Source organism: Paroedura picta, chromosome 10 (genome assembly GCF_049243985.1).
Source record: "Paroedura picta isolate Pp20150507F chromosome 10, Ppicta_v3.0, whole genome shotgun sequence".
NCBI lineage: Eukaryota > Metazoa > Chordata > Lepidosauria > Squamata > Gekkonidae > Paroedura > Paroedura picta.
Genome location: NC_135378.1, coordinates 51323637 through 51349206, shown reverse-complemented (window position 1 = coordinate 51349206; position 25570 = coordinate 51323637). Strand labels below are relative to the sequence as shown.

Here is a 25570-nt window from a genome sequence, read left to right as displayed (position 1 = left end):
GAGTCCATCAGGATCAGGAACCCCATATTTAGCTGATTAACTAAACAAATGATTTAATTACAACTCACAGGGGAACATTGAGGCAAGTCAGAAGGAATAAATTCTGATAACTCAGGACCGTGATCAAGGAGAGCAAAAAATATATTTGTAAAATGGTCTGACCACATCTGAGTTGGGCTCTATTGTTTCTATTTTATAATGTATTTTATAATGTTACATTTTATAAGTAATTTCATGTTTAGATTTTATTTGTAAATTTTATGAAATGTTGGAATGCATTGTTTACTTGGAACCCACCTGGAACCTTTGCGGAAGGGTGGACTAAAAGTCTGAAAATAAATAAATAAACAAACAAACAAACAAACAAACAAACAAATAAATAAATAAGGAGGGCAGATATATTGGATAAAGCAACCGAGATAACAGCTCACATTTTTGGTGTTATTATTTAGTGATGCATTAATTTAATAAATAAATTCCATCTTTCTCATAGTACCATATTTTTTCCTGAACTACACTGGTTTGGAATGCATTTTTTTATTTTAGCCTAAAACAATTTTCTGGGAAAATTTTCACACCACTGCTTCCAATAGATACAATACAGTGTTCATAACTAGGCTTTCGATGCCAGACCATCCTAATCAAACCAAGAGGGAGATTTGCTTATGTTTATTCTGGACTTGTGGATTGTGACTGAATAGCAGAATTAATGTCATACAAAGAGCCTAGCTCTCATTAGAAGCGTTAAATAATTAATGATTGAGAACAGTCAAAGGTTCGGATTTAAACAACCTAGAGACATCCTCCACTGCTCTTTTGGTCCATTTAATCCTTCTAGGGCAGGATAGAGTTCCTGTAATTAAAAGGGGAGAGTGTTGTAAAGGAGAAGTAGGACTCTAAAGTAAACATTAATGGAAATGATCACTGTCTACCCGCTCTCCCACACGGAAGTCCAGGATAAACCTTCTCAGCTAAGAAGAGATAATTATATAATCAATAACACTACTTCCCCTACAGCAGCTAAATGTAAATTCACTTGGGCAGTCTTGGAAGAAAGTACCATTTAAGACCAGTTTACCAGAAGAAGTGATAAAGTTAGTTATAAGAGTCCCAACGGAATTCATTAGTGAATCTTTGGATTGTCTTATGGAAGAATGAAGGCTTGGACAACCTTGTGGATGATGTACTAGCAAATGGGCAAAGAGATACTCCTGGACCTCTCAGTAGCTTTAGAGGCCATCAGCCATGGTATCCTTCAGCAACACCTTTTTGGGCAGGGATTGGGATACACCATTCTGGTCCTACCTGGAAGGTAGGTTTCAGAAGTTGATGCTTGTGGACTGCCTTTTGCTTGTGGGCATTCAGGATCTCACAAAATTACATCTTGTCCTCTATATTCTTATGCTCATCTGGATTATTATCCTGTATATTCTATACTCTTTAGCATCTACATAAAACTGCTGGATGAGATAATCCAAATATTTGACCTTAGTCACAACTATGAGGATGATGCTCAGTGCTATCTCACGTTTCCTAATAATCACAAAGAAACTGAAAAACCCTGGAAAAGTGCATGAAGCCAGTTTTAGAGTGGATTCCGGATAATAAACTGAAGCTTAATACTGGCAAAATGGAAGTACTACGAGGGAATGGAAGGCATCAGCACTCTGGAGTTATACTTCTTTGAAGGAATAGGTCTATATTTTGAGAGTGCTCTTGAACTGGATAAGCGGGTGGCAGCTGTGGCTTTGACTGGTTAGCCACCTGCAGCCTTTCTGGGCAGAAAAGATCTGGCCATTGTGGTGCATGTTCTGGTTACATTTAGATTACTGCAATGCACTTTATGCAGGGCTGCCCTTAAAAAGTGCCCCGAAACTACAATTTGTACAGAATGCTGCAACCAGGATGTTGACTGAAATTAAGAAGAGTAAGTATCCTGCTTTTCAGTATCTGAAGGAGACTCAAAGTGGCTTAGAATTACCTTTCCTTCATCTCCACACAACAGACACCCTGTGAGGTAGGTAGGGCTGAGAGAGCTCTGACAGAACTGCTGTGAGAACAGCTCTAACATGACTGTAGCTAGCACAAGGTCACCAAGCTGGCTGCATGTGGAGGAGTGGGGAATCAGACCTGGCTCTCCAGATTAGAGACTGCTGCTCTTAAACAATACACCAAATATGCTGGGTTGTAAGGACCATACAGTTCCAGTCTTGGTCCATCTACATTTGCTCCTAATTTGTTTCTGGCACAATTCAAAGTTCTGGTCTTGGCATTCAAACTCTATATAGCTTGGGCCCACCATACCTGAAAAACCACCTACTCCCTAATGAATCTGACTGATCACAATTATTATCTTCAGAGGCTCAGCCTTCCCTTTCATGGGCTTCAGAATTCCCTCAGTGATTCCTCATTCCTGCCCAATGTTTGTATGTATTTTAATTCCAATGTGTTTAGGGGTGGTTTTAACATACATCATATATGTTTTAAATTGTCAGCTGCTCTGGTGACTCTTGTAAAGACAGAAAGGTAGGATATCAATTTTGTAAATTATTATTACAATCCATACCTGGAAACTATTATTTGCATTTCACATGAGGCCTGTTGATCTTCATCCTTTATCCCATACAAATTTCCTCCTCCCTTCTCCTTTGGCATTAGTTCAAACTAAATATATATTAAATGTGTACTTTCCTTTCTCTCCAATGGTGATCCAAGGTGACATACATTGTTCCTTCTTCTCCATTTTATCCTCACAACAATCTTGTGAGGTAGATTAGGCTGAGAGTATGTGAGTGGTCCAGGGTTACCCAGCACACGTCTATGGCACACGTCTCCAGGATATTAGTCCAACGCTCTTAAACACTATACCACACTGGCTCAGTACTGAAGTAATTACAAAGATATTGCAAGAAATATTAGGGAGAAGTTGCTGAATTGACTAAATGATCAAAAAGACCTTAAAAGGTGTATACAATGAAATACTTGGTATAGTGCCAGCTTGTTGTAGTGGTTAGGAGTGCGGACTTCTAACCTGGTGAACCGGGTTTGATTCTGCTCTCCCCCACATGCAACCAGCTGGATGACCTTGGGCTCACCACAGCACTGATAAAGCTGTTCTGATCAAGCAGTAATATCAGGGCTCTCTCAGCCTCACCTACCTCACAAGGTATCTGTTGTGGGGAGAGGAAAGGAAAGGGGATTGTAAGCCACTTTTGAGATTCCTTCTGGCAGAGAAAAGCAGCATATAAAAGCCAACTCTTCTTCTTCTACTACTAGCAAAGGACTCCCTCAAAATATCTTGGCCTTAAAATTTCATGAGTTTAGGAAATATACTCCAAGAACTCTTGGCCTTAAGATGTGAAGATTGACAGGTAATGCATTTATTTGCACATTAAAGGAAGGTCTCTCCTTCAAAGCAAGAGATGATAAAGAAATACTGGCAGTGGATAGCTTTCATTCCAGGATATACCAAGAATGCATTGATCAAAATTTCTTTCAACCAACAGAGTTCCTCACACCTTCCTGGCCATAAATCACATTCCAAATTTGCAAGATGAGTAACCAAAGCGATTGGAATTTCCTTTACAAAGAGCCATAAACCAAGGAAGGACCATTTGTCCACCTCCTGGCTACTATCAGCAGATCCATGTCAATATTCTCACTTATCCGATGTACATTACCCATGCATATTCAAGTGGCCATTAATCTACAGCAGGGGTAGTCAAACTGCGGCCCTCCAGATGTCCATGGACTATAATTCCCATGAGGCTCATAGGAATTATAGTCCATGGACATCTGGAGAGCCGCAGTTTGACTACCCCTGATCTACAGGTTGCTTACACTATCATATCAGAAGCTGCATCCTAAATTTGCATCAACAGGGTACAAAAGATACCAACAATCAGAGCATAATCCAAAATTCAACATAGGCAACTAGGTTCTGAAGCAGTGATCTAATGCCAGTGCAGATCCTCCTAAATAAAAATGAGCTATCAGATAACCCTCCATTGGAACCCAGGTAAATTCAAAGTGCACAAGAAAGGAATAACAAGCTCCTCATTTTGGTTGGGGAGATCCAGCAAGGTACAGCAATTAAGAGTATCAAAACTAGGATCAGAGAAACTCGAGTTCAAATGTGCACTCTGCCATGAAATCCTGCTGGGTGACCATAGGCCAGTAACACACTCTCAGCTTAACCCACCTCACAAGTTTGTTGAGGATTTAACGGAGGAGAGAAGAAAAATGCAAGCCACTTTGGTTCCCCACTGGGGATAAAGGCAGACTATAAATGGAGTAAACAAACAAACAAATAAATATAAATAGGCAATGACAACACTAGGCAGAGAATTTTAGATTCTGAAGGTATGTCAGGATCTATATAATCTTACATTACAGTATGTGATATAAAGCAATATACTGCAGTAATAGGACATTCTGGATTTGAGCCAGAGTAGTTTCCAAACTTGCCAAACAAAGTTTTAGACCAATTAAACTACATTTGTTGCATGGAGCTCAGTATGTTAGCTAATCATTTAAAGGAATTTTTTAATAATTCTCTTCTCATGAGGGTAGATTACAATCTTGGCCACAAAAATGGAAATCAACAAAACCAACGGGAAATGGGTTTGTATAAATACGTATTTTTCTCAAAATTCTCCTTTGCTCTAGTGAAAAAACACATTATAATATACTGTATGAAATAAAGAAGCTGACTGGACAACAAAAGGAGACATAACGGGAATAAGACAATGGGATATGCTGTGTGTAACATAAATAAAATATGGTCTGTTTATAAATAAAATATGTCATACTTAGTCAGTTAAGAGATAAGCACTCTGGTCAGAAAAGAATCCCTCGCTGGTAATTCTCTGCTAGAGTTTGTCAACAGTATTTGTCATACTGCGAGTAAGATAAAGGAAAATCTGTTTCAGTTGTTTTGCCTTGTATGATGGGTGCTACAACGAAATGCCCTCCAAATCTTATCAAATCAAATGGGAAGGGGTGAGAAGGTAACTTGTAAATTTAAATACATTTTAAAGCAGTGGTCCCCAACCTTTTTTCAGCTGGGGAGTGGCAGACGACGGCCACACCCACGCAGCGCGCGGGTGCCCGTGCCCGCACCCGAGCATGAGCGATGCGCGGCGCGGCCCTGATTCCCTTCCCCCCCCCCCGCTGTAAGAAGCTTGCGGCCCGGGGAGTTTTTTTACTGCGGGGGGGCGGGGAGAGGGAAACGCGGCCCGGCACCCTGGCCTTCGCGGCCCGGCACCCTAGCCTTCGCGGCCCAGCACCGGGCCGCGGACTGCAGGTTGGGGACCACTGTTTTAAAGAATCTTTTTCTAGTTGTTTAAACAAAGATGTTATTGATAACTGGCCATTTTGGAATGGCAAAACACTTAAAAGCAGTAAAGCATGCACATTAAAGTTCTGAAAATGTAACTCGAGAGTTTTGACACACACTAATAGCTCTAAGACAGAACTTTGATGCTGAGAAAACTTCCAACATGTTAAGGTACCTTGTAAGTTCTTTCTTTTCATTGACCCATTATGCACGGGGGGAATAACGCACATTCAAGGTGGAATGGCGGCGACTAAAATCACCGATAACGCACGGTGCCGGCTGCAACCGGCCGCAGCTTCGGTGCATGCCGCCGAAAAAGCCGCATTCGTGAAACGCGGAAGAAAGCGCAGCTTCCGGGTGACCTGGGCGCAACCAGAAGTGGCGCCGGGATCGCCGCGTGCATAATCGGTTACTCTGGGTTTTGCCGCCGTCGCGCCCCGCCCCGTGCATAACCGGTGTGCGTTGCATCTTCCCCCTCTGCGTTTTCCACGTGATCCGAAATCACCGTTTCGGCGGCCGTGCATAATGGGCCATTGTGCTGCTTTATTAGCATTTTTGAAAATTTGTGCAGTATGTTGAAATCAGATTCTGGTAACATACAGGGATTCTGCTGTTGAGCAAAACATTTAAAAGCTGCATGCACATGACAGCAGAAATATATATGTAATCAGCCATCCCATAATTTAAATTATAGATCACCTGTGCTATTGCTAGCAAGTCTTTATTTTGGTTGGCCCTTCTATTTCCTCTGCATCTTAGAACCATGAAAATTTCATCTTTGCCAGTCATATTCACATGAGACCAATAAAGCACACTGTCAGGCCATTTATAGAACAAAGGGAGGAACAAAAGAGAGGGGTTCATTCAGTTTGATGGTTTTTATAATTCACTGGAAATACAGTGACATCAACTAGAGGCATGGATCTACCTAAGCACCAAGGCTTTTAGACAATTAATTAGGACTTCTCAATAATTAATCAAAGTGTACCATGACCCCAAAGTTCTTACTGTATTAATATTCCTCAGTCCGTTTGGTTAATTTTGTTTTCTCACATAATTCCAGACTGAATCACTAGGGACTACTTCTACTACTCCAGATTTTGTTAGTTACCCAAGGCCATCTTGAAAATATTTACTCCACCTCCAAGATTTCCCTTCCTTTCTTCAGTGGAAGAGCCTGAGAATGCCCGCTAAGACATTCTTAACCAATGTGCTCAACTGGATTTTCTTTTCAATTCCCAAACTTGGGAAAATGTAATACTTATATTCTATTCACTGCAAACTTTTATAGTATAAGCCAAAAATCATTCCCAAATTGTATTTCTTGCTTCTTTCTGCCTTATCATGAAACTATTGCTTACAATTTCATGTGTCTTTGTTGTCCTCTTGAACTTGTTTGTTTGGGTATCCTCTGAGACAACAAAACACTACTCCATAGTGTGGGCATTGTAGTATTTGGGTGCTGATCCCAGTTGGTGCAATACCAAGGTTTCCTTTTCATATTATTAGCTGCTGAGACATGGTAACACCCCTCCACACACACACACACACACACACACACACACACTTGCACACACAACCAGCAAAAATACGTGGCACAGAATCCTGTGCTATAGGTACCTACAGACTCTGCTATAACTCACTAGTTCTCTAATTTATATTCTTGAGTGGTATATATTGTGGGCCCTTGGAATAATAGTATTGCTTTGTGGGCATTGTAGTATTTGGGGGTATTTTGTATGCTTAATATTTTAACTGCTGAAGTGGTTGCCAGCTTCCAGGTGGCAAATGGCAATCCCCCACTATTACAATTTATCTCTAGGTTGCTCAAAGAACAGTTCCTCTGGAGATAATGGCTATTTTGGAAGATGGATTTTATACACTGTAATCTGCTGAAGTCCCTCTCCTTCTCAAACCTTACCCTCTCAGGCTCCACTCTCAAAATCTCCAGGTATTTCCCAACCCAGAGCTGGCAACCCTACCATATTAATATTCACTGCCCCCCACACCAAATAAACTCATTTGCTATATATTCAGAGGTCAGTGTGTTTTCAGGCTTGCTTCGGAACCTTGCTATCTCAAAAATGATTCCTTGGTTACCTGTTTGTGGGCTATCCCTTATAAACCAGATTTGGTTCCTTTCTCCTTTAAGTAAATGGACAAGAGGTAGCTGAAGAAAGATTTTTCCCTTATGATTTGGATTCCCAGAAAGACTTTGGTCCAGACTGAAAAGTCAGCCCTGAGATATATCTGCCCGTTCTATATTACAAAACATTAATAATTGTTGCAAACGTCTTCAAAATTCCTCTTTTTGAAGTAATATCCTCAATGTCTTCCATTAAAGAAAGAATTAATATGAATTAAACTTTCTCTCCTTCAGTTGGTACCAGTGGTCCCAGGATTCTATGGAAATGCAGAAGCAGATAACATGCTAATTTCTGCATATGCAAGATGTAGATAAAGATTTGCCACAGTAAAGATTTGGTAAACTAAAACCGAAACAAAAGAATTCTCCTTTCCCACATTTATCTTCAGAAAAAGTAGCCAGCTGGAGCACACCAAGAGTGTTATCTGGTGCAGCATCCAGTTCTTTAACATGTTAACTAAACTTTGCCATTGGTGAGAGGCCCAGTTTAAGCACTGTTGAACAGGAAAGACAAATTATATTTATGAGCTTAAGCAATTCTAACATCCCCTTTTTAAAAAATACAGAAAAGACCACCATCATTAAGGCATAACTGCAACTGGTCTTGATTCTATAAGCCACAGCTATTCTGTTATGAGAAAATTTATTATTATTATTATTATTATTATTATTATTATTATTTACTCATAACACAATAGCAATAGTTTTTGAAAGTGAGCCCAGTTGCAATTATGTTTTAATGGTGGTGGTCTTTTTTATTCTTTAAAAAAACAATCAAATCAATTCAAACCCGCTTTTAATTTCCCAGTGTGGAGGGTCAGAACAGATATCAATTTGCAGCCTGATGGTAGCTTGGCTGAGGCTTTAGGCACGGAGGCCAGAATTTTGGTGTCATTTCTGGCCTCAACCTAGGCCTGGCAGAACAAACACGTTAGGAATAAGCAGCTCCTTTTCATTGTTTAACGTCTTCTACTGACTTATAGGGGTTAAGGTTTCTCTAATACTGGTTTTATATTAATGAATTGATGATTATGTTGACTCTGTACTTTTTCTTAAACTGTGAGTCACAATGTGTGCCTTATTGAGATAGAAAAGAGGCATTGAAATTCACTAAGTAAATAAATACAAAAATATATATGTTTTCCTGTCTTCCGCAAAAAATGAAGTAAGCTTAAACATGTCAAGTCTGCTAGTACACAACTCTGGTACTTAAATTCAATCCAAGATTTAGGCAGATTTTGACAGTCTGAAATAAATACTTTAAAACAACCAAATGTAATAGCTTTCATTTTCTTCCATCCACAAGCCTATCACATACCTGCCAAACAGATAATGCTCACCTCTACAAAAATACAAATGGAAGACAGACTTTTCACTGTAAACTGCCCTGAGCCACATAGTATATAAATATAAATGAATGAAGGAATGAAGGAATAAATACAAATAAAATTAGATTTGATATAGTATACTAGGCAACGCTATACCTTTGATAAATCTCTGAAGTTGCTGGGAAGTGTAAGGTCCAATTCTTCTGATTCATAGTTTGTGATAACCCAAGGAAATACTGGGTATTGGTTTAAGTCGTTATAAGTACGCCCTGGTAAACAAGAAAAATATTTTATTCAGAGTTAAAGGAACTCATGATCTTAATGATACTATTTGATATCTTCATGTGATATTATTAAGTGCTTGCTTCGGCAGCACATATACTATAAGTGGATATTATTAGATAATCTCATAATTAATATGTCATACAAACCATGAGCTTGATGATATTTCTCATTCCCACCCAAAAGGCCCTAAACTAGGGATTTGAGGAGCCTCATGGACAAAATTCAAAGGAGCCCAGGTGGCTACAGAAAGGAAGAGAAATCAGAAGAACTGTCCCCCACCTTCCTTTTCTGTTAGCATACTTTCCACTGGTACAAAACTATCTATGAGAAAACAAAGAAAGTGGGGATGATTTTATTCAGTTCTCTATCTTCCTGTAGTACCTTGTCCCATGTAACAAACTTCCCAGGCCTTTTCAGGAGATCATGAGGTAATTTTGGGAATAAGATGTAGTCTGGGAACATGTCTTCATGAGCATTTTCTGCATACAGTTCATAGGATCCAAGTTGGGTTGCCAACTCCAGGTAGGGAAATTCCTTGAGATTTGACGTCTGGAACGCCATTAGCTAGGAGTAGCTGCGGTTAATATGACCTTATACGCTGTCCAAGAGACAAGTATTTGCTTATAAAAAGTTTGTTTGAAACACTAATAATTTGTCCCTTGACAAAGCCAGCAGGCGAAATGCTTTGGGACTTATATGAAGTAAGAATTTAAAAAATATCTGAAACTGAAGTGAGACGACTCTATTTGGATTTATTATTGTCATATTGGTGCCCCAGTGCATCTGTACTATTTCATATTTGTTTCTTCACTGGAACCTACCCCTCCCAGTTCATTTTTTTTTTTTTGCTTCTACCCAAAGGTTGGCAACTCTAAATCCAAAATTTACAGGGTTTTAAAATTTTTCCTAGCATCCCAGACTACAATAAGATGGACTGCTTTCAAGAGTGAAACTAAAAATTCTTCAAAGCAATTCTAAAATGTTGCAGCTACTACATGAAGGCCAAAATTTCTACAAAGAACATCAGATTTCAACCACAGATTTCAACATATGTAAACAGCTTCCAGTGCAGATCAACCTAATTGTTTGGAAGCGGTATTACCATATTCACCAATTTGGAAACAGCTGTTTAATAGGCAAACTAGCACCACATTTTTTTAAACTATATTTATTCCCCGCCACTCCCGAAGCCAGTTCATGGAGGGTTACATAAGTCCATAAAACCAAGTTAAAAACCTTATTAAAAGGACATAAAAATTCTATTACAATCTCAACAAGATAAGAACATGGCAAAATAAATCTCACCCCCAACCCTACCACTAGAGGGAGGGAGGAAGGAAGATGGCCCCGATGTTACATAATGTTGCACGATGGACAATAGGCAGAGAATTAAATAAGTAGATAGACGGGGGCACTTCAATCTTCCTCACCGACCCTGGCCTCAACCATAGACCTGGCAGAAGAGCTCCGTTTTACATAAGCTTAATGTAAGAAAAAGATTACAAAAATAAGCAAAACAAAGTCCCAATATATGATTCATGGTGGAAAGAATTTTCAGAACTAGCATCTTCAGTTCTCTTGGCACAATCCATTAGTCTTTGAGGTTCCACAGGTCTTTTATTTATTTTTATTGCCACAATAAGACTGATGCTCAAGAAAAAAGAAAAAAAATATACATGTTTTGCCAGAAGAATGGAAGATTTGTCTCACTTATCAAGAATCTTCCTTCTTGGTGGTCCAGGGGTAGAGAAGTCTCTACTTCTTGGAGAAGCTCCTCCCTATTGGCAGGCAGAGTGACCAGTCTTTATGCAATTCCTGGAAGGGGAAGGGCTTCTCTTTCAGATCTCCAGTCTGGTCCCAAAACAGTATAGCTCCTGATCTCAACATTTAAACAAAAACTAAAAAGGAACTAACAATGAACAGTTGAAAAAGTAAGCTGAACACAGTAAAGATTGCTCCAACCCAGACCAATTGAGAAAGCAATAGAAGCTACTACAGAAGATACAGACTGAATACATAGGGATCACTGGTGTTAGATAAGTTTTAGGATACTGGGACTTAAAAAAACAACATTAACGACTAGTTGCAGAGAAAGTGTTTTTACAAAAAGAGAGCTAGGGATCAGTACTGTTGCCTTTAATAATCAGTAAAAAATCCCAAAATGTTTTTTTTTGCTTTTATTATTCCTTCTGAAGTATCTCTATTATTACCTGCTATAGTGTTTAGAAACATGAGATATTCAAAGTTTGAAATTTCTCTATGCTGCCATCGCTGGGTCATATTTGAAGCTTTAAAAATCTGACGTGGACTGGCTAGAGAAATGCGCCTGAAAGATAAAATATGATGGTTAAGACATTATCAGGCTCTCTAAAATCTACTTTTAACTTTTTAATATAAATTTTATTTATATTTAAGCAAATTTAATGCTTAATTTATGGTTTCTACCAAGCATTTCATGAGTTCATTTTTCCATGTGATCCTGCATATCTGTGGGTTCATATGAATTGTACACTACTATGGTCATGGAGAAGATAATGCATTAAGAGTCTGTTTACACTGATGATTTGTAGAAAGAAAATGATTTGTAGAAAGAAAACATAGGGAAGTGTGTCTAATATGAACTACTATTTTATTGTATTTATTATTAATTCACATACTAATAACCAGTACTGAGCTTCATTTCAATCAACAATTGGTTCCAGAAGCCAGATTCTTTTCAGAAGAAGTTTCTTTTCTTTCTGGATCAGAATTTCTGCCTATATTTATGTGCATAGATTTTGACATATCTGGGACATAAAATGTCATTTTTTTCCTCTTTGCATCATTCAGTGTTCCCTCATCTCCATACATATACTGTTTTTGGAATACAATAGGTTTCTTCTCATTTTAATTTCCATTTTTGTGATCACAATTTTTATTTGGTGACTATTTGTTCTATTTTTTCACATTTTACAATAACTATGCATTCCGTTAATAGCACAGTTATTTATTTTATTTATTTATTTTTCATAGTGGATGGCTGCTTGTATCATAAACAATGTAAGTGAAGATAAAACGCAAAAATGATAACTTTCCTCCCATTACAGTTGTTTATGTCCCCCAAAATTGTGCCCTGATGGTCCAGTGGACCTCCAGGAATATCATAGCTGCAGTAAGAGAGGAAAATCAGTGAAAATCTTTCTCACCCTCTTTTACTGACATAAGTGTCTACTGTGAGTGTAAAGGGAGCTCAGGGTCCAATGACTAAATTTAAGATTTTATCTATAGTCTAAGAAAGCAGAAAATAAAGAGTTGTTCTAGGAAGACAATTGAAGACAATTATTTTTCAGCCTATCCTTTAATTAATTTATTTAGAAAACTTATATGCCATCTCTCCAGAACTGCTCAAGGCACATCATATTTAAAACAGTAAAAAATTATGTTTATTCAAAGCACTAGCTTCCTTTAAAAATGTTCCCATCGAGCTATATGTCTTGTCATACCTAGTTTGCGGCAGCCCCAAACTGGTGCCAATTCCAACACGAGGTAGGCAATTCACTACTTTTTTTACTGTTGCAGTATCTGGGAAGTTGAACATGACAGCAACTGTGGAAGAAAATGGAGGCATTATTTACTGTCCTTTATAAATGAAACGACTGAATTCCAAAATGAATTGCATACATGATATCCCCAATGCAATGCCATTTAAACCAGTGTTCCCCAACCCCCGGTCCAGGGACCAGTACCGGTCCGTGGCTCCTCTTCATCCTCCACTCCAGCTGCTGCCTTGGGGGCTGCCCTGCCACTCTGCCGCTGGCTCACCTTTGGTGATCTCCAGCAGCTGCCATGGCTGGAGCTCCCCCTCAGCATGGCACTGTGCAGCTGCTGGTGGCAGCGCCCCCTAGCGGGCGGTGGGAAGTCAGTGGCGCCGGCGGGAAAGCAAGTGGAGCAGAGACTCAGGCGGTGGTGATGTCCCTCAGCAAGAGACTACTCCCGCCCGGGCCTCAGTAAAATTGTCAAGTGTTGACCGGTCCCCAGTGATAAAATGGTTGGGGACCACTGATTTAAACGTTATCTGTGATCTTGAACCCACTTTGAAAAATTTCAGTAGCTACTATCAGTGTTACGACAGCAGGGACCAGCTTAACATGGAAGGTTCTATTTTCATTTTATGCTGTTTATTGTCATAACAATATGATGCAATACTGTGTTTCTGTAAGACTTTAGGCTTGTGCCACACTAAGACTTCAAGTGAAACTTCTTTAGTGTACTAAGCTATTCAGCTTTTCTAGCCATGCTGACAAAAATAATTCAGAGAGCTATTTAAAAAAATGTTTAAACATACCAGTCAGAAATTCATCGGTTTACTATGTGTGATTAGTTTTCCCTTGACACCATCAAAACTATGGCTGGACAGAAGTATGTTTCATCATATGTTTGACCATTTAGACTTTATGTTATAACCTTTTCATCTATAAACATAGAGAAGACTAGAGAAGACTACTATGTGCCTCGTGATTTCCTTTTTTCTTCTGAGTTCATATTGAGGAATCCACGGTTCTATATTTGATTTGGACAGAAGTATGTACAGCATTACCCAGCAGATATTAAGAAGTCATTATTATTATTATTACTACTACTACTACTACTACTACTACTACTACTACTACTACTACTACTACTACTACTACTACTATTTTTCAGGCCCTATGGAACGCTGAAAGTTTTCCGATCTGTCTTGAAGAGCTAAACTAGATGTAATAGGGTGCTCATGGTTACCATGAGGACACAACCACCATTTTAAAGTCACTTAAAAATGCCACAGGGGGCAAAAATGTGTGACCATTTCAACACATGATAAGGCTTGGGTGGGGTGGGGCAGGGGCTCAACATGATGCATTGTTGGCCCAGTCAAGGTCATACCATCATTTAAATGGCAGTGATGTCATTGTGGTGGCCATGAGGATGTTGTCACATCTAATTTGGCCCTGAAGTGCATCATTTTCCCTTTCATCCTGAAACTGTTGTTCAAGTCAGCCGAAAGAGCTGCTAGTTGATGGAGATTCCTTCCCCCTTTCTTCCTTGCATTTTAAAGATGCTCAATGTTTTCATCTTCATGACTGTGCTGAGGATTGCCTTTTCTTGTCAAATCCCTGCACAGTAACAGCTAAAACTATCTAGGAACATTACTTTTGTCTTCAGTTTTTGAAAAATTGAAAGGAGATTCACTCAAGACAAATTTGAGTTTTGTAGAAGGATCATAAAAGTGATACCTAGTAAAAGCAATAATAAATGAGATAAATGTAACCAGTTGCCTGACAAATCAGAAATATACATATTCTCATTTAAAAGGGGGGGGTGGAGTGGAACCCTGCCATTCTATCACAATACTGTGAAGCAAGGAAGCCAAATCTATTAAATAAAAACCCCTTTCAGATGTCCCTTTCCTTATTCATACAGACAAAACAATATCTTTGTAATACAGAGATCATCAGGAAAAATTTCAACAACAGCCCTCTCCTGCCAAAAAGAAGAAAATGCTTCAGAAGCCAGAGAGCTATTTTATATCTGTGACAGATGGTATGATGAAGATGTGTAATTACTTTCTGGGATATTTCGTCATGTTTCAACATCATATTTAATACCACTTCTAAAAAACCCTGAAATGTAATACTGAAACAGACTTGAATTGAGGTTTGGCTCAGACACAATGTTAAACCATGGCTCAGCACTTTCTGAACCCACTTGAAAGTCTGGCTCACATAAGCCCTCCCTCATCTTGCATGCTCAAAAATAGTTGTTCCCTTTGCCATGGCAAACTATAGCTTGTCACTATCTCTGCAGTACAAAACTAGGGTTTGCGCACCATCTATCAATCAGTAGTGGAAGGAATGATTCATTCCCAGTTTTCAATCCTGGTTTAAGAAGCAAACACACATAATAACTTGCTGTTCCTTATGTAATAGCATCCCCTCTTCTGTTCCCTGTGCGAGTAGGCAGGACTTTGAGAAATCCTGACCTAAATATTATGCAGCTGCTGTCAGCCCATTACCTAGAATAGGGATGGGCATGAACTACTTCATAAGCCAAAATTTGCCATGCAATCGGCCCAATTTGGCCTCCCCCAGTCCAGTTTAGTTTTGGGAGTTGAACTATTTAAACCTAGCAGCTGAGTACGGAGGATGGTCTTCCTATCAGCTGTTTCACTTAAATGGCTGTAATTTGAGGGAAAGCAAAACAGACAGTTTAAATGGCTGTCAGCCATCTAAACCTAATTGCTGATGAGAGGAGCTGTTAGGTTTAAATGGATGGCAACCATTTTGGCTATTGATTTTGCTCCCTCCTGCTTCAAAACACTGGGAAGCAAAACCAATAAGTGAAATGGCTACAAGTCATTTCAGCAGTTTGTTTTGCTTCCTGCTGCTTCAAAGTGGAGAGAAGTAAAATTGACCTGCCTAAATCAGCAGGTTTATTTTGGGGCTTTTGGTTTGGCTCAGGAGTTCAGGATACCCCAAACTGAACTCGAATGTACTGGTTTGTGCCTATCCCTAATCTAGACTCCCAGCCCATATTGTTTGGAGGACTGTTTGGATGATGGTGAAATAAGATAGAATGTTCCCTCCTCCATCTTAATGTATACAAGCTTATCTCTACCTCTTAATTACCATTGGGACAATTCCCCAACCAGAGACTAGAATACATTCACGAGTTTGGTGGTTTGATAGGTAGATGTCTCTTACCTTTATCCCACAATAATTTTAACTAACATATGACTGTCCTGCTCTAAGATTCACAAGGCATCTTCTAACAATGGTTAGTGGAAAGTGCTGTCAAGTCAAAGACCACTTATGACAACCCTGTAAGATTTTCAAGGGAAGAAACATTCAGAGGTAGCTTGCCATTGCCTACCTCTGCATAGCAACCCAGGTCCTTCTTGGCAGTCTCCAAGTATCAACCAAGACAACTCTGCTTAGCTTCTGAAGTCTGTCAAGATCAAGCTAGCCTGGGCCATCCAAGTCAGGTTGCTTACTGTTGGAAGTGAAGGACTTTACGCTGTCTCTCAGCCTCAGACATCAGAGGGATGCTACATAGAGATGTAGATAGGCCAGGAAACTCAGCGCATTTGCTTTTTAATCCTCTGCTGCTATCCCTTTGATGTGTAGATCGGTACTCTTAAGGAAAGCTTCCTTCCTTCCATCTTCCTCACCTTCTATCCACACTCTGCCAGTTCTTTCCATCTTGGCACTATCATTATGAGAGAAGGATATGCTTTCCTGCACCTCCATCCATCCTAGATATTTAGGCTAGATTAGAATGTTGTCTCTACCGGATCCTGTTAAGAGATGTTCCTTACAATAAAAGACTTATATTAGTTTGCAAAGATAAAGAGTCTCTGATTGGTATTTTGTTTCTTACCAACAAAAACAAGGAGAAAGACTTCTGTTGCCTTAGGTGCCTTTAGCACTCCTCTCTTTCTCAAACTGCAAACAGCCTATCCTTCGTTAGTTTGTCAAAAAGCTGAAAGCAAATTTAACCCTTTGTTTGCCTGTCTAACCTGGAGGTCATAACTTGTAGCTTAGCTGCTGGAGCTCTATAACCTATTGAATGCTGGGCTTCATAACCTAAGTTGGAAAATTTTGATTAGCAGTACTTTGATAATCCAAATATTCCAATTGTTAACATTACAAACACTACAATAATTATAAAACATAGGAAGATAAGTGTCCCAAAAATTCAACAGAATAATAAAAGCCACAATATCAAATTAACAATGGTACTCTAAACATGCATAACAGTACAAGCATAAAGAACAATAAATAATTCAATAGTTACAGAATGAAAATTAAATTTAAATGCTAGCCAAAAATGATATATTGGATACATAATTATCCAATTTAAACATAATTCAGAATTTTGTAAAAAATTAGCAGTGTAATACAACTAATGCAGGATGGTGCTAACTATATCGTCCAAGGTTTAAAGACCCATTCCCAGTATACCAGTACCTCTGTTTGCCATAAAGATTTCCAATGCAGTGTTTTGTAAGAGATATCGTCGAGAAAAGACTGATCGAATCTCTGAGAACAGCCATTTTCCATGTAGTCCTTCTGTATAAGCAAGTATCTAACAAAGACAGAGATGGAAGGTTAATTTTTAACTTTAAAAATGAAACAAAATATAACTTTCACCGTTTGTGAGTCTGGTACATTGCCATGTCCTGTTCCTTGCCATTTCTTTTAGGCAGGATCCAGGTGGTTCAATCAGAAGTTCATCATTACAAACTTTAGAAAGAATTATTTGGATATATCTATTGTCTTTTTCCAAATTTGGAGGAAATAGAATTCACTAGAAATAAATGTGAGAAATCCCAGTCCAAGAAATTCTAATATAAAATATATTAAACATAGTATATCATCACATGCTCTTAAAGACCCAGGAATATACAAATTATTTTGGCTAAACAGGTATTCAGATTGTTTTTACAATATAAATCCTTCCAGCTACATACAGTTACATGACTAGACACTGGATTCTGGCCTCTGAATATGGCTACATTATCTCAAAGTCAAAATAAAAAAGTATTATAATGGCAAATGACAAAACAACCAACATCTAAACAAACACAAAACATGTACATACTCAGAGTGATTTTTTAATAATTGTTTATATTTTTCAATTGATCCAAATTAATGCTGTATATAACCAGAGGTTCAACATTTAATATACATTTGAGATTATAAGCACAAAGTAAACAATTGTAAAGTAGACATCTACCCCCTTAATTATTCAACCACGTTTTCACCAAGTGACCTCAAGGTCAGGCACGTTGCATCTCTGCTACACAGTTTCTACCAGTGCAGAAACGTATGACTATGATTATTCCTATCACACAATGAAGTCTTCTTTAATATTTAATTATATATATTTGGATATAATATTCATTTCTGCAACACATACTAGATAAATCAAAATATATTCAGGTGTAACTACTGTTTCACTTTAACACAATGCAGGGTTTTTTTTAAATTAAGACTTTCTTTAAAATCAATTCTTAAAAAATTAAGGCTGGCTTAATGAACTGCTGAAACAAACTTCTACAGGTAAAGTATTGTTTTGTCCATGTCTGTTCAAAGAAATTGGCTGTAGCAAACAACAACTAGAAATTATGTTGGCTGAGTCTGCAAGTCATCATAAAATGTAATAAAGACGAAAAAGAACTATGCCCAGACAATGTGCAGCTTACCTGATTGGCTCACGGGAGTGTCAATCAGGTAGGCTGTACATCATCCCTGACCACCTCCACCTCCCTATTGGACCTCCATGGTGTCATCCCCCCTGGAGAACCAATCAGGTAGGGGTTGGCCAGCCTTTGACCACCTTTGCTTCCTCCTTGGCCCACCAGAGCATCACTCGCCCCAGGAAAGACCTTACCCCTGAGGGCCACTCAGAGAAGCTGGCACGCTCTCAGTTCCACCACAGGGCCTCTGATTAGTCCCTACTGGGAGCGGTCATCCAACATGGGGGGCCAATCAGAGGCTTTTACGGACCTCTGTGGAGGCCAGGGAGCACCACAACCCTCCACAATGTTCCACCCTTCTGACTGCCCTCTCCACAGACCAGGTACCGCTGTAAGCGGGAGACCAACATGGTGGGGGACCAGCCACCAGCTCCCAGCGGGCTGAGGACCACTGCAGGTCTCCAAGGTAGACAGCCACCAGCCCTTTTCCCTGGCCTCCCCTTGGCGCAAACAGTGCCACTGCCTGCTGCCATAGCTGATCAGGGGATCAGCTGCCAGCTCCCAATCCCATGCAAGCCAAAGTGTACCACAAGCCTCTGTAGCAGTCAGTCTCTCATCCTTCTCCCCAGCCTCCAACCCAACACAGGAGAGACTGTGGTGTGAGCCCCAGCTTACTCTCCTGCCCACCCTCCCTGCAGCCTGAGGGATGCTGGGAGCTGATAACAGACCCCTACTTGTACACACTGGGGGGTGAGGGAGGTACCTGATGGCTCCCAGCCTCCTACCTCAAGAGCTGGTGGTGGGAGGGCCACTGCCACTGGCTCCTAGCCTCCTGAAGTGAGAGCTAGCAGTGGCAGGGGATTTTTCCCAGCTTCCTACCTCAGTGACTGAAGGAGTCTCAAAGCAGCTTACAATCACCTTCCCTTCCTCTCCCTACAAGAGATACCCTGTGAGGTGGGTAAAGCTGAGAGAGCTCAATCAGAACAGCATTATCAGAGCCCAAGGTGACAAGCCCAAGATCATGCAGCTGGCTGTATGGGGAGGAGAAGCAAACCTGACTCGCCAAAGTAGAAGCCATTGCTCTTAGCCACTATACTACTCTGGCACACCCATGCAACAACCAAATCAAATAAACTAATTGTGACCAGTTTGCTGAACACTTGTTCAATAAAATTAATCATCTGGTCTAAATGTTTCTTAGGTATCCATTAGTAAGGTTTTCAGAATATATTTCAGGTATGAATACAATGCTTGGAGTTCTGAGGTTTTTCTATTGGCTCCATGTGCTACCTACATAGAAAAATCTATCTCCAGCTGACAAAAACCACTAATATCACTTTAGGGGAGGAATTAACACCTTTGGAGTTAAAAGAGCTACTGCTCTTAAAAAAAACAAGCCTTTGGATCATTTTGGTTTGAACTAGCAACAGCCTGGGGCGATGTCTAATTTAGCATTCTTAAGTCATAGTGATGGTTACAGCTAGAGATTTAAATCCCCAAACAAACTTCATTGGGGTACCTTTGACCAGTCGCTCTCTTTTTCAGCCTATTGAAGAAGGTTGTAGTAAGGATACAGTGAAAGGGATGGAACAATGTTTGACACTCATTTGGCCACTTGGAAGAAGAGCAGGGTGCTACTTAAATAAATAAATGAAGAATCTGGGGGGGGGGGGATTAATCAATACAATTCATTGCTAGGTGATTTTCAGCCTGGCTTCTATCCCGGGTCAGTACAGAAACTACCAGGATTGCTTTGATAGGTGTTCTATGGCAGTCTACTGAGAGAGGGATTGCATTCCTGTTGTTTCTGCAGATCTCTCAGCAATTGTCAATACCATCAACTGTGGTATCATTCTAGATTACCTAGTAGGAATGTAGTGAGTTCAGTCCTTCCTGGAAGATAGTTTTCAAAATGTGGAGCTGGAAAACTGTTTGCCATTGGAATGACAATATTCAACTCTCTCCTTTCCATCCAGTTCTAAAGAGGTGGTAGAAGTACTAAACCCAAGCCTAAAAGTGGCCAAGGATGAGCAAGCAAACAATCCAAGCAAAATAGAAGTACTGTGGATCAGATACACAGATGATTCACAAGTAAGTTTACAGCCTGTACCGAATGAGGTTTTACTGCCCTGAAAGAGCACATTATCAAGCTAAGAGACCTCCTGGACTCTTCTGAACCTAAATAAACATGTGACAGAGATGGTCGAGAGTGCTTTTTTCCATATTAGGCTGGTGTGTCAGGCGCAGACATTCTTGCAGTAAGAAGAACCAGGGGCCATTCACCTTGGTAACTTCCAACTTAATTATTATAATGTATTCTTAATAGACTTTTCTCTGAAGATGGGAACTTCACATGTTTCAGAATATAGAAACAAATAAGCAAATACAGAGCCAGACTAATGGATCTGGGGAGAGAGAATACCACAGCCGGATACCACAGGGAGAATACCATAGCAGGAAAAACAGAATACCACAGTGGGAAAGACTCTGTCTGAAGTGGCTAAAGCTTGTCTAATAGTCACCCTCTTAACTTCAGAAGATTGGAACACACAGAGTACATGGAGGCATACAAAGCACACAAACATCCCCCTAGTGCCAACCCAGGTCACCAAATTTTGCAGGCAACATCAGTTTTCTGAATATATGAAACCCACATTTCTTGACTATCAGTCATTTCACCGCTACTAGTTATTCCAGCAATCCAGAAAAATATATACAGAAGTCTCTCCAATTTAATTGATATCTAAACACTGTAGGACTACTCTTAGTTCAGCTTGTCAAATCAAGTATATGGGTAAATTTCTGACAAAATTATGAAGAAATGTAGAACTGGACTTCCATTACAACCTTGAATATAAACTACAAAGCACCAGAAAGCACCAAACCATTTCTGAAGCATTAACTAGAGAAAGTTATCAGTTCATAAGCAGCTGAGGCCTATTTGAAGCTGTTGGAATAGTATCTGCGTGGTCTGTAGATTCACTTCAAAGTCTCTGGAGTTCAATTAAAACTGGATTAGGTGAAAGCAGACCTTCTTTGGGACTTTCTCTTCTCAGAAACTCTACACATACTGACAGCACCCTAGACAGAGGTCTAGCCCTCCAATGAACCGGTTGCTATGGAAACTGCATCATTACTACTGCTCTGCTGTTATAACACCAACTGTATTAGTTTGAAAGACACCGAAAACACATGGCTTCCTTTAGTGTAAGCTACTTAGAAAATCTTGGAAAACCATACCTGTCTTACTCTTTCTTCATAAGTCACGTACAACTTATGCACTCAACCATCAACATTAAAGTATTTTGTAAGTAATAAGACATGAAACTCTCAGTGTCCCCTTCATAAATTAGAACTGAAATGTTCATCAAAGGCTTTAATACCCAAACCCAATTTAATCAGTCCTGCAACCCCTCCTCGTAAAAGCTACAAGTTGTTTTGCATTTATTTTAGATACCAGTCAGTGCTTCTTTGATTAAGAGAGGGCCAAGAGAACAAATAACTAACTGTAGCTCTATGAAAGGCATAACCCCATGGCCTCAAGATTTCCACAGAAGGAAGTCAGTTACATCAAACTCCAGGGGGCTTATGGACCCCACTCAACCTTTTTTGCTCTTTCAACAACCATGTAAGATACATTGGCTCAAGGTGAGTGACCATCCCACTCTCACCCAAAGGAGTTTCCACTGAAGCACTGTTGTACTAGGATCTGGAAAACCCACATTTGAGTTCCTTCTCTGCCACAGACGCTCACCAGGATCTTTTATGCATGGCGGCAGCCACATCAGTCTGCTGCTGGTTTCTTGCAGCAGGGCAGCATGCCCTGCTGCTTCTTGTGTGGTGATGGGGAAAGATTTTCCCTGACACTAAGAGGCTGCTCTGGAGTTGTGTGTGCGCAGCAGGTACAACTCTGGGGCACACAAGTTCCACCATGTTTTGCTGTAGCAGTGGGTGGGACTGCATGTAAGGTAGAAAAAAGTCCCATTCGGCTCTGTGGCACTGTGAAGCCAAACGGGGCATTTTCTGTCCCTGCTGGGACACTGTAGCCAAGGAAATGTGCACAGGCCTGGCCACCAATGGTGGCCACAGCAAAAAAGGGAACACACAAAAAAATAGCATTCCCTTGCTGCGAGCTATCAGAAACCCTAAAGTGGGCCAGGGCTGGGAGGAAGCTGGGCTGGTGTCAACATCGTGCATCAGTAGGAATTTGCCCCACTGCCATGTGGGAGTTGACCCAGCTTTTACCTCCCTCCCACTCTCAGCCTAACTTTCCTCACAGGGTTGTTGTATAGATAAAATGGAGGAGGCGAGAACCATGTAAGCAACACTGGAACCCTAATGGGGAGAAGACTAAGGTATAAATACGTAAACCAATCAATCAATGCATTCTTACCATTACACCATAATGGATATAATATAAGAATATAAATAACTATATGCTTGTATGGCTAGAGGGAAATTCTCAGTGTAAATGTTAACTATGTAATAACATAAAAAGGTATGCCAAGGAGGGAATACTTCAAAAGCATATAAATTATGAACAGAAAACACACAGTTTCCAGTCACAGTACAATGTATATGTAAAAAATATCAAGTATTTCTCTGATATAAAATTAAGTGCCCACTTCCCCCCCCCCGGCATGCTAATCTCTACAAAATCAGTATAGTAATATGTCTCTTTTTTTAACATGTTGCTGTAATCAAGGACTGCCCATCACAGAGAAGACTTTTCTCATACACCTCTACTCATATATACAAAATAAGACTTTAAACTTAAATGGCACCTTTGTGCAATAACTTGTTATTACACATTTCTTATTAGCCCATCTTTAGAATAAAAATAAAACAGTTAATGTGTGCTACAGGTATCTTGATCTTTATATCAAATAAAAATCCAATCAATTTCAGTAGAACATAGCTATAGTGGTTTGGGCCCTAGTTTGTTACCAGATCTTGTGCAATTAGAGTGAGCTGACTTTAAAAAAAATTAAGTTCCCATGTTCCCCATAAATCCCAACAAAAAGATCAAGGTAAGATTTCTCTCTTTTAAAATCTAACCTTTTCATAATTCAACTAATCCAGAGGTAATTAAATCTTTATGTCTGAATGTAGCATTAAATTGGAAAATAATTCTATAACTTTTATAATAATATAATAACAATTTTTCTAACCCATCCTTCCCCACCTAACCCAACCCTATCCAACCTAACAGAAAAACATACGTAATAATCAATTTACATGGATAAAAAGTTATGTATTTGAAGTTAAAATATACTGTTAAAACTGCCTACTTAAAAACCTTACAAAAATGGGGCAATTTCTGAAAAGGGGTAATTTCTGTTGGGCGGATTGATGTTTTGTGTAGATCAAACATTCATTTCATGTGAGCAGGGAGGCCAGCGTTTCCTCTGTGTTAATTTCTTGGCCTCAACCACAGGCTTGGTGGAACAGCTCTGTCTTACATGCGCTCTGGAACTGTTGAAGGCCCCAGAGGACCCTGATCTCACCAAGGAGAGCATTCCAACAGGCTGGGGCCAGGATTTAAAAGGTCCTGGCCAAGGACAATTATACTAATTTGGGGTCAGGGATCCTGAGCAAGTCTTTATCACTAGATCTTAGTGCTCTTTGCAGGGGAGGTATAGGGAAGGGGTGGTCCCATAAATGCAGGGGTCCCAAACCATTTAGGGATTTTAAAGTAGAAATCAAAACCTCACATTCCATTGAGGACTCATGCTGCTACATTCAGAACCAGTTGTAATTTCCATATCAGCTTCAAGGGCAGCACTCCATAGAACAAGTTACAGAAATCTAATAAATCGCTGACCAATGCATGGTCATGGTGGCTAGGCCTGGTGCCGACATATACAGCTCAAGTTTTTGCACGTTGCGGTAAAAAGCTTGGCAGGCAGCCATGGTAATCTTGGCCTCCTTAGGCAAGGAGGCATCTGGAATTACACCCAGACTCCTGACAATGGTTATAGGTGTTAAACAGACAATGTGTTCCTAGGGTTGCCAGTTCTGGGTTAGGAAATACCTGGAGATTTTGGGGATGCAGTCTGAAAAGGGAAGTGTTTGAGGAGGGGAAAGACTTCAACAAGGTATAATGCCATAAATTGTACCCCCCCCCCCCAAAGTAGCCATTTTTTCCCAGGGAAGCTAATCTCTGTCATCTGGAGATCAATTGTAGTAACAGGAACTCTTCAGGTACTACCTGGAGATTGGAAGTATTATATATTCCACAACAGCAAATGGTATCTATTGAATTTCTTATTACATGAACCGTAATCTGAAGAAATATACATTCTGAACCTGAAAGTTGACATATTCCTGATAATAATAAGAAAATCCTTGGGGGAAAAAAAGGGGGGGGGGAATGGAAACCACTCAGTTTAAAATACAAATTATGGAATCATAGAATAATAGAGTGGAAGGGACCTCATGGGCCATCTAGTCCAATCTCCTGCACTATGCAGGGATGGCTTCTAATTTTTGCTTCTTTTTTCCAGTATACCAGGGTACATAGCTGATACCAGACACCCTGTTTCCACTGGTCTGACAAGCATTCTATGTAGAGAAGCCTTTGCAACATGACCTGGATGATGTGCACATACACACACACACACACACATTTTATATCTAACCTGATGAGAACTAGAAAGTGTGCACAGTGTGTTATTTTGGTTAGCCTTTATCATGGATTTTGGGTTTTGTTGTAGACCACTATGGCTATTATCTTTTTTTTTTTAAAGGAGAGAATGAAGTGCTAATGCTTATTAGTGTTTTAATTAGACATTCAATGCAATAAGGTATTCAATGCAATTGTTGGTAATACTACAACAATATGTGTGGGTAGAAATCCTAAAAAAGATTTACTGAGAAGTGAGTCCCATTTTATTCCATGATGCTTACTCACTGGATAGCATTGTTAGGATAGCATCTGTAATATTTGTTTTTAATGATAATGTTTCTCGGTTTAGAATAGAGAGGGAAGGAGGGAATTTAGGCTGATCTAAAAATTTTCATTATAATCTGACCATCACCAAGATATTTATCCTGTTAAAACAATACTACAATTCACGTTTAATGTGTATAGCATTTATACTTAATTCTACAAATGAAAGGTAGTTTTTCCTTAAAAGCACATAAATTAATTGATCATAGAACAATAATGTGTAGTTAAAATGAAAAAGATACATCAGAGATACAGTACTACTTCAATCAATGTTTGTCAAATGCTTATTCATATAGCTACTGAA

At 39.6% G+C, this 25570-nt stretch overlaps 1 protein-coding gene across 5 annotated transcripts in view; it reads right to left on the bottom strand.

Moving 5' to 3' along the window:
- Positions 1-25570, bottom strand: part of LRBA (LPS responsive beige-like anchor protein) — a 414817-nt gene that overhangs the window by 108979 nt on the left and 280268 nt on the right. For all 5 annotated transcript variants that reach the window (XM_077300118.1, XM_077300120.1, XM_077300119.1 and 2 more), the window contains 4 exons: positions 17083-17200; positions 12580-12682; positions 11308-11423; positions 8969-9081 (listed from right to left, as the gene is read on the bottom strand). In XM_077300118.1, the coding sequence (XP_077156233.1) occupies positions 8969-9081; positions 11308-11423; positions 12580-12682; positions 17083-17200 (450 nt within the window). The remainder of the gene's footprint in view (positions 1-8968; positions 9082-11307; positions 11424-12579; positions 12683-17082; positions 17201-25570) is intronic.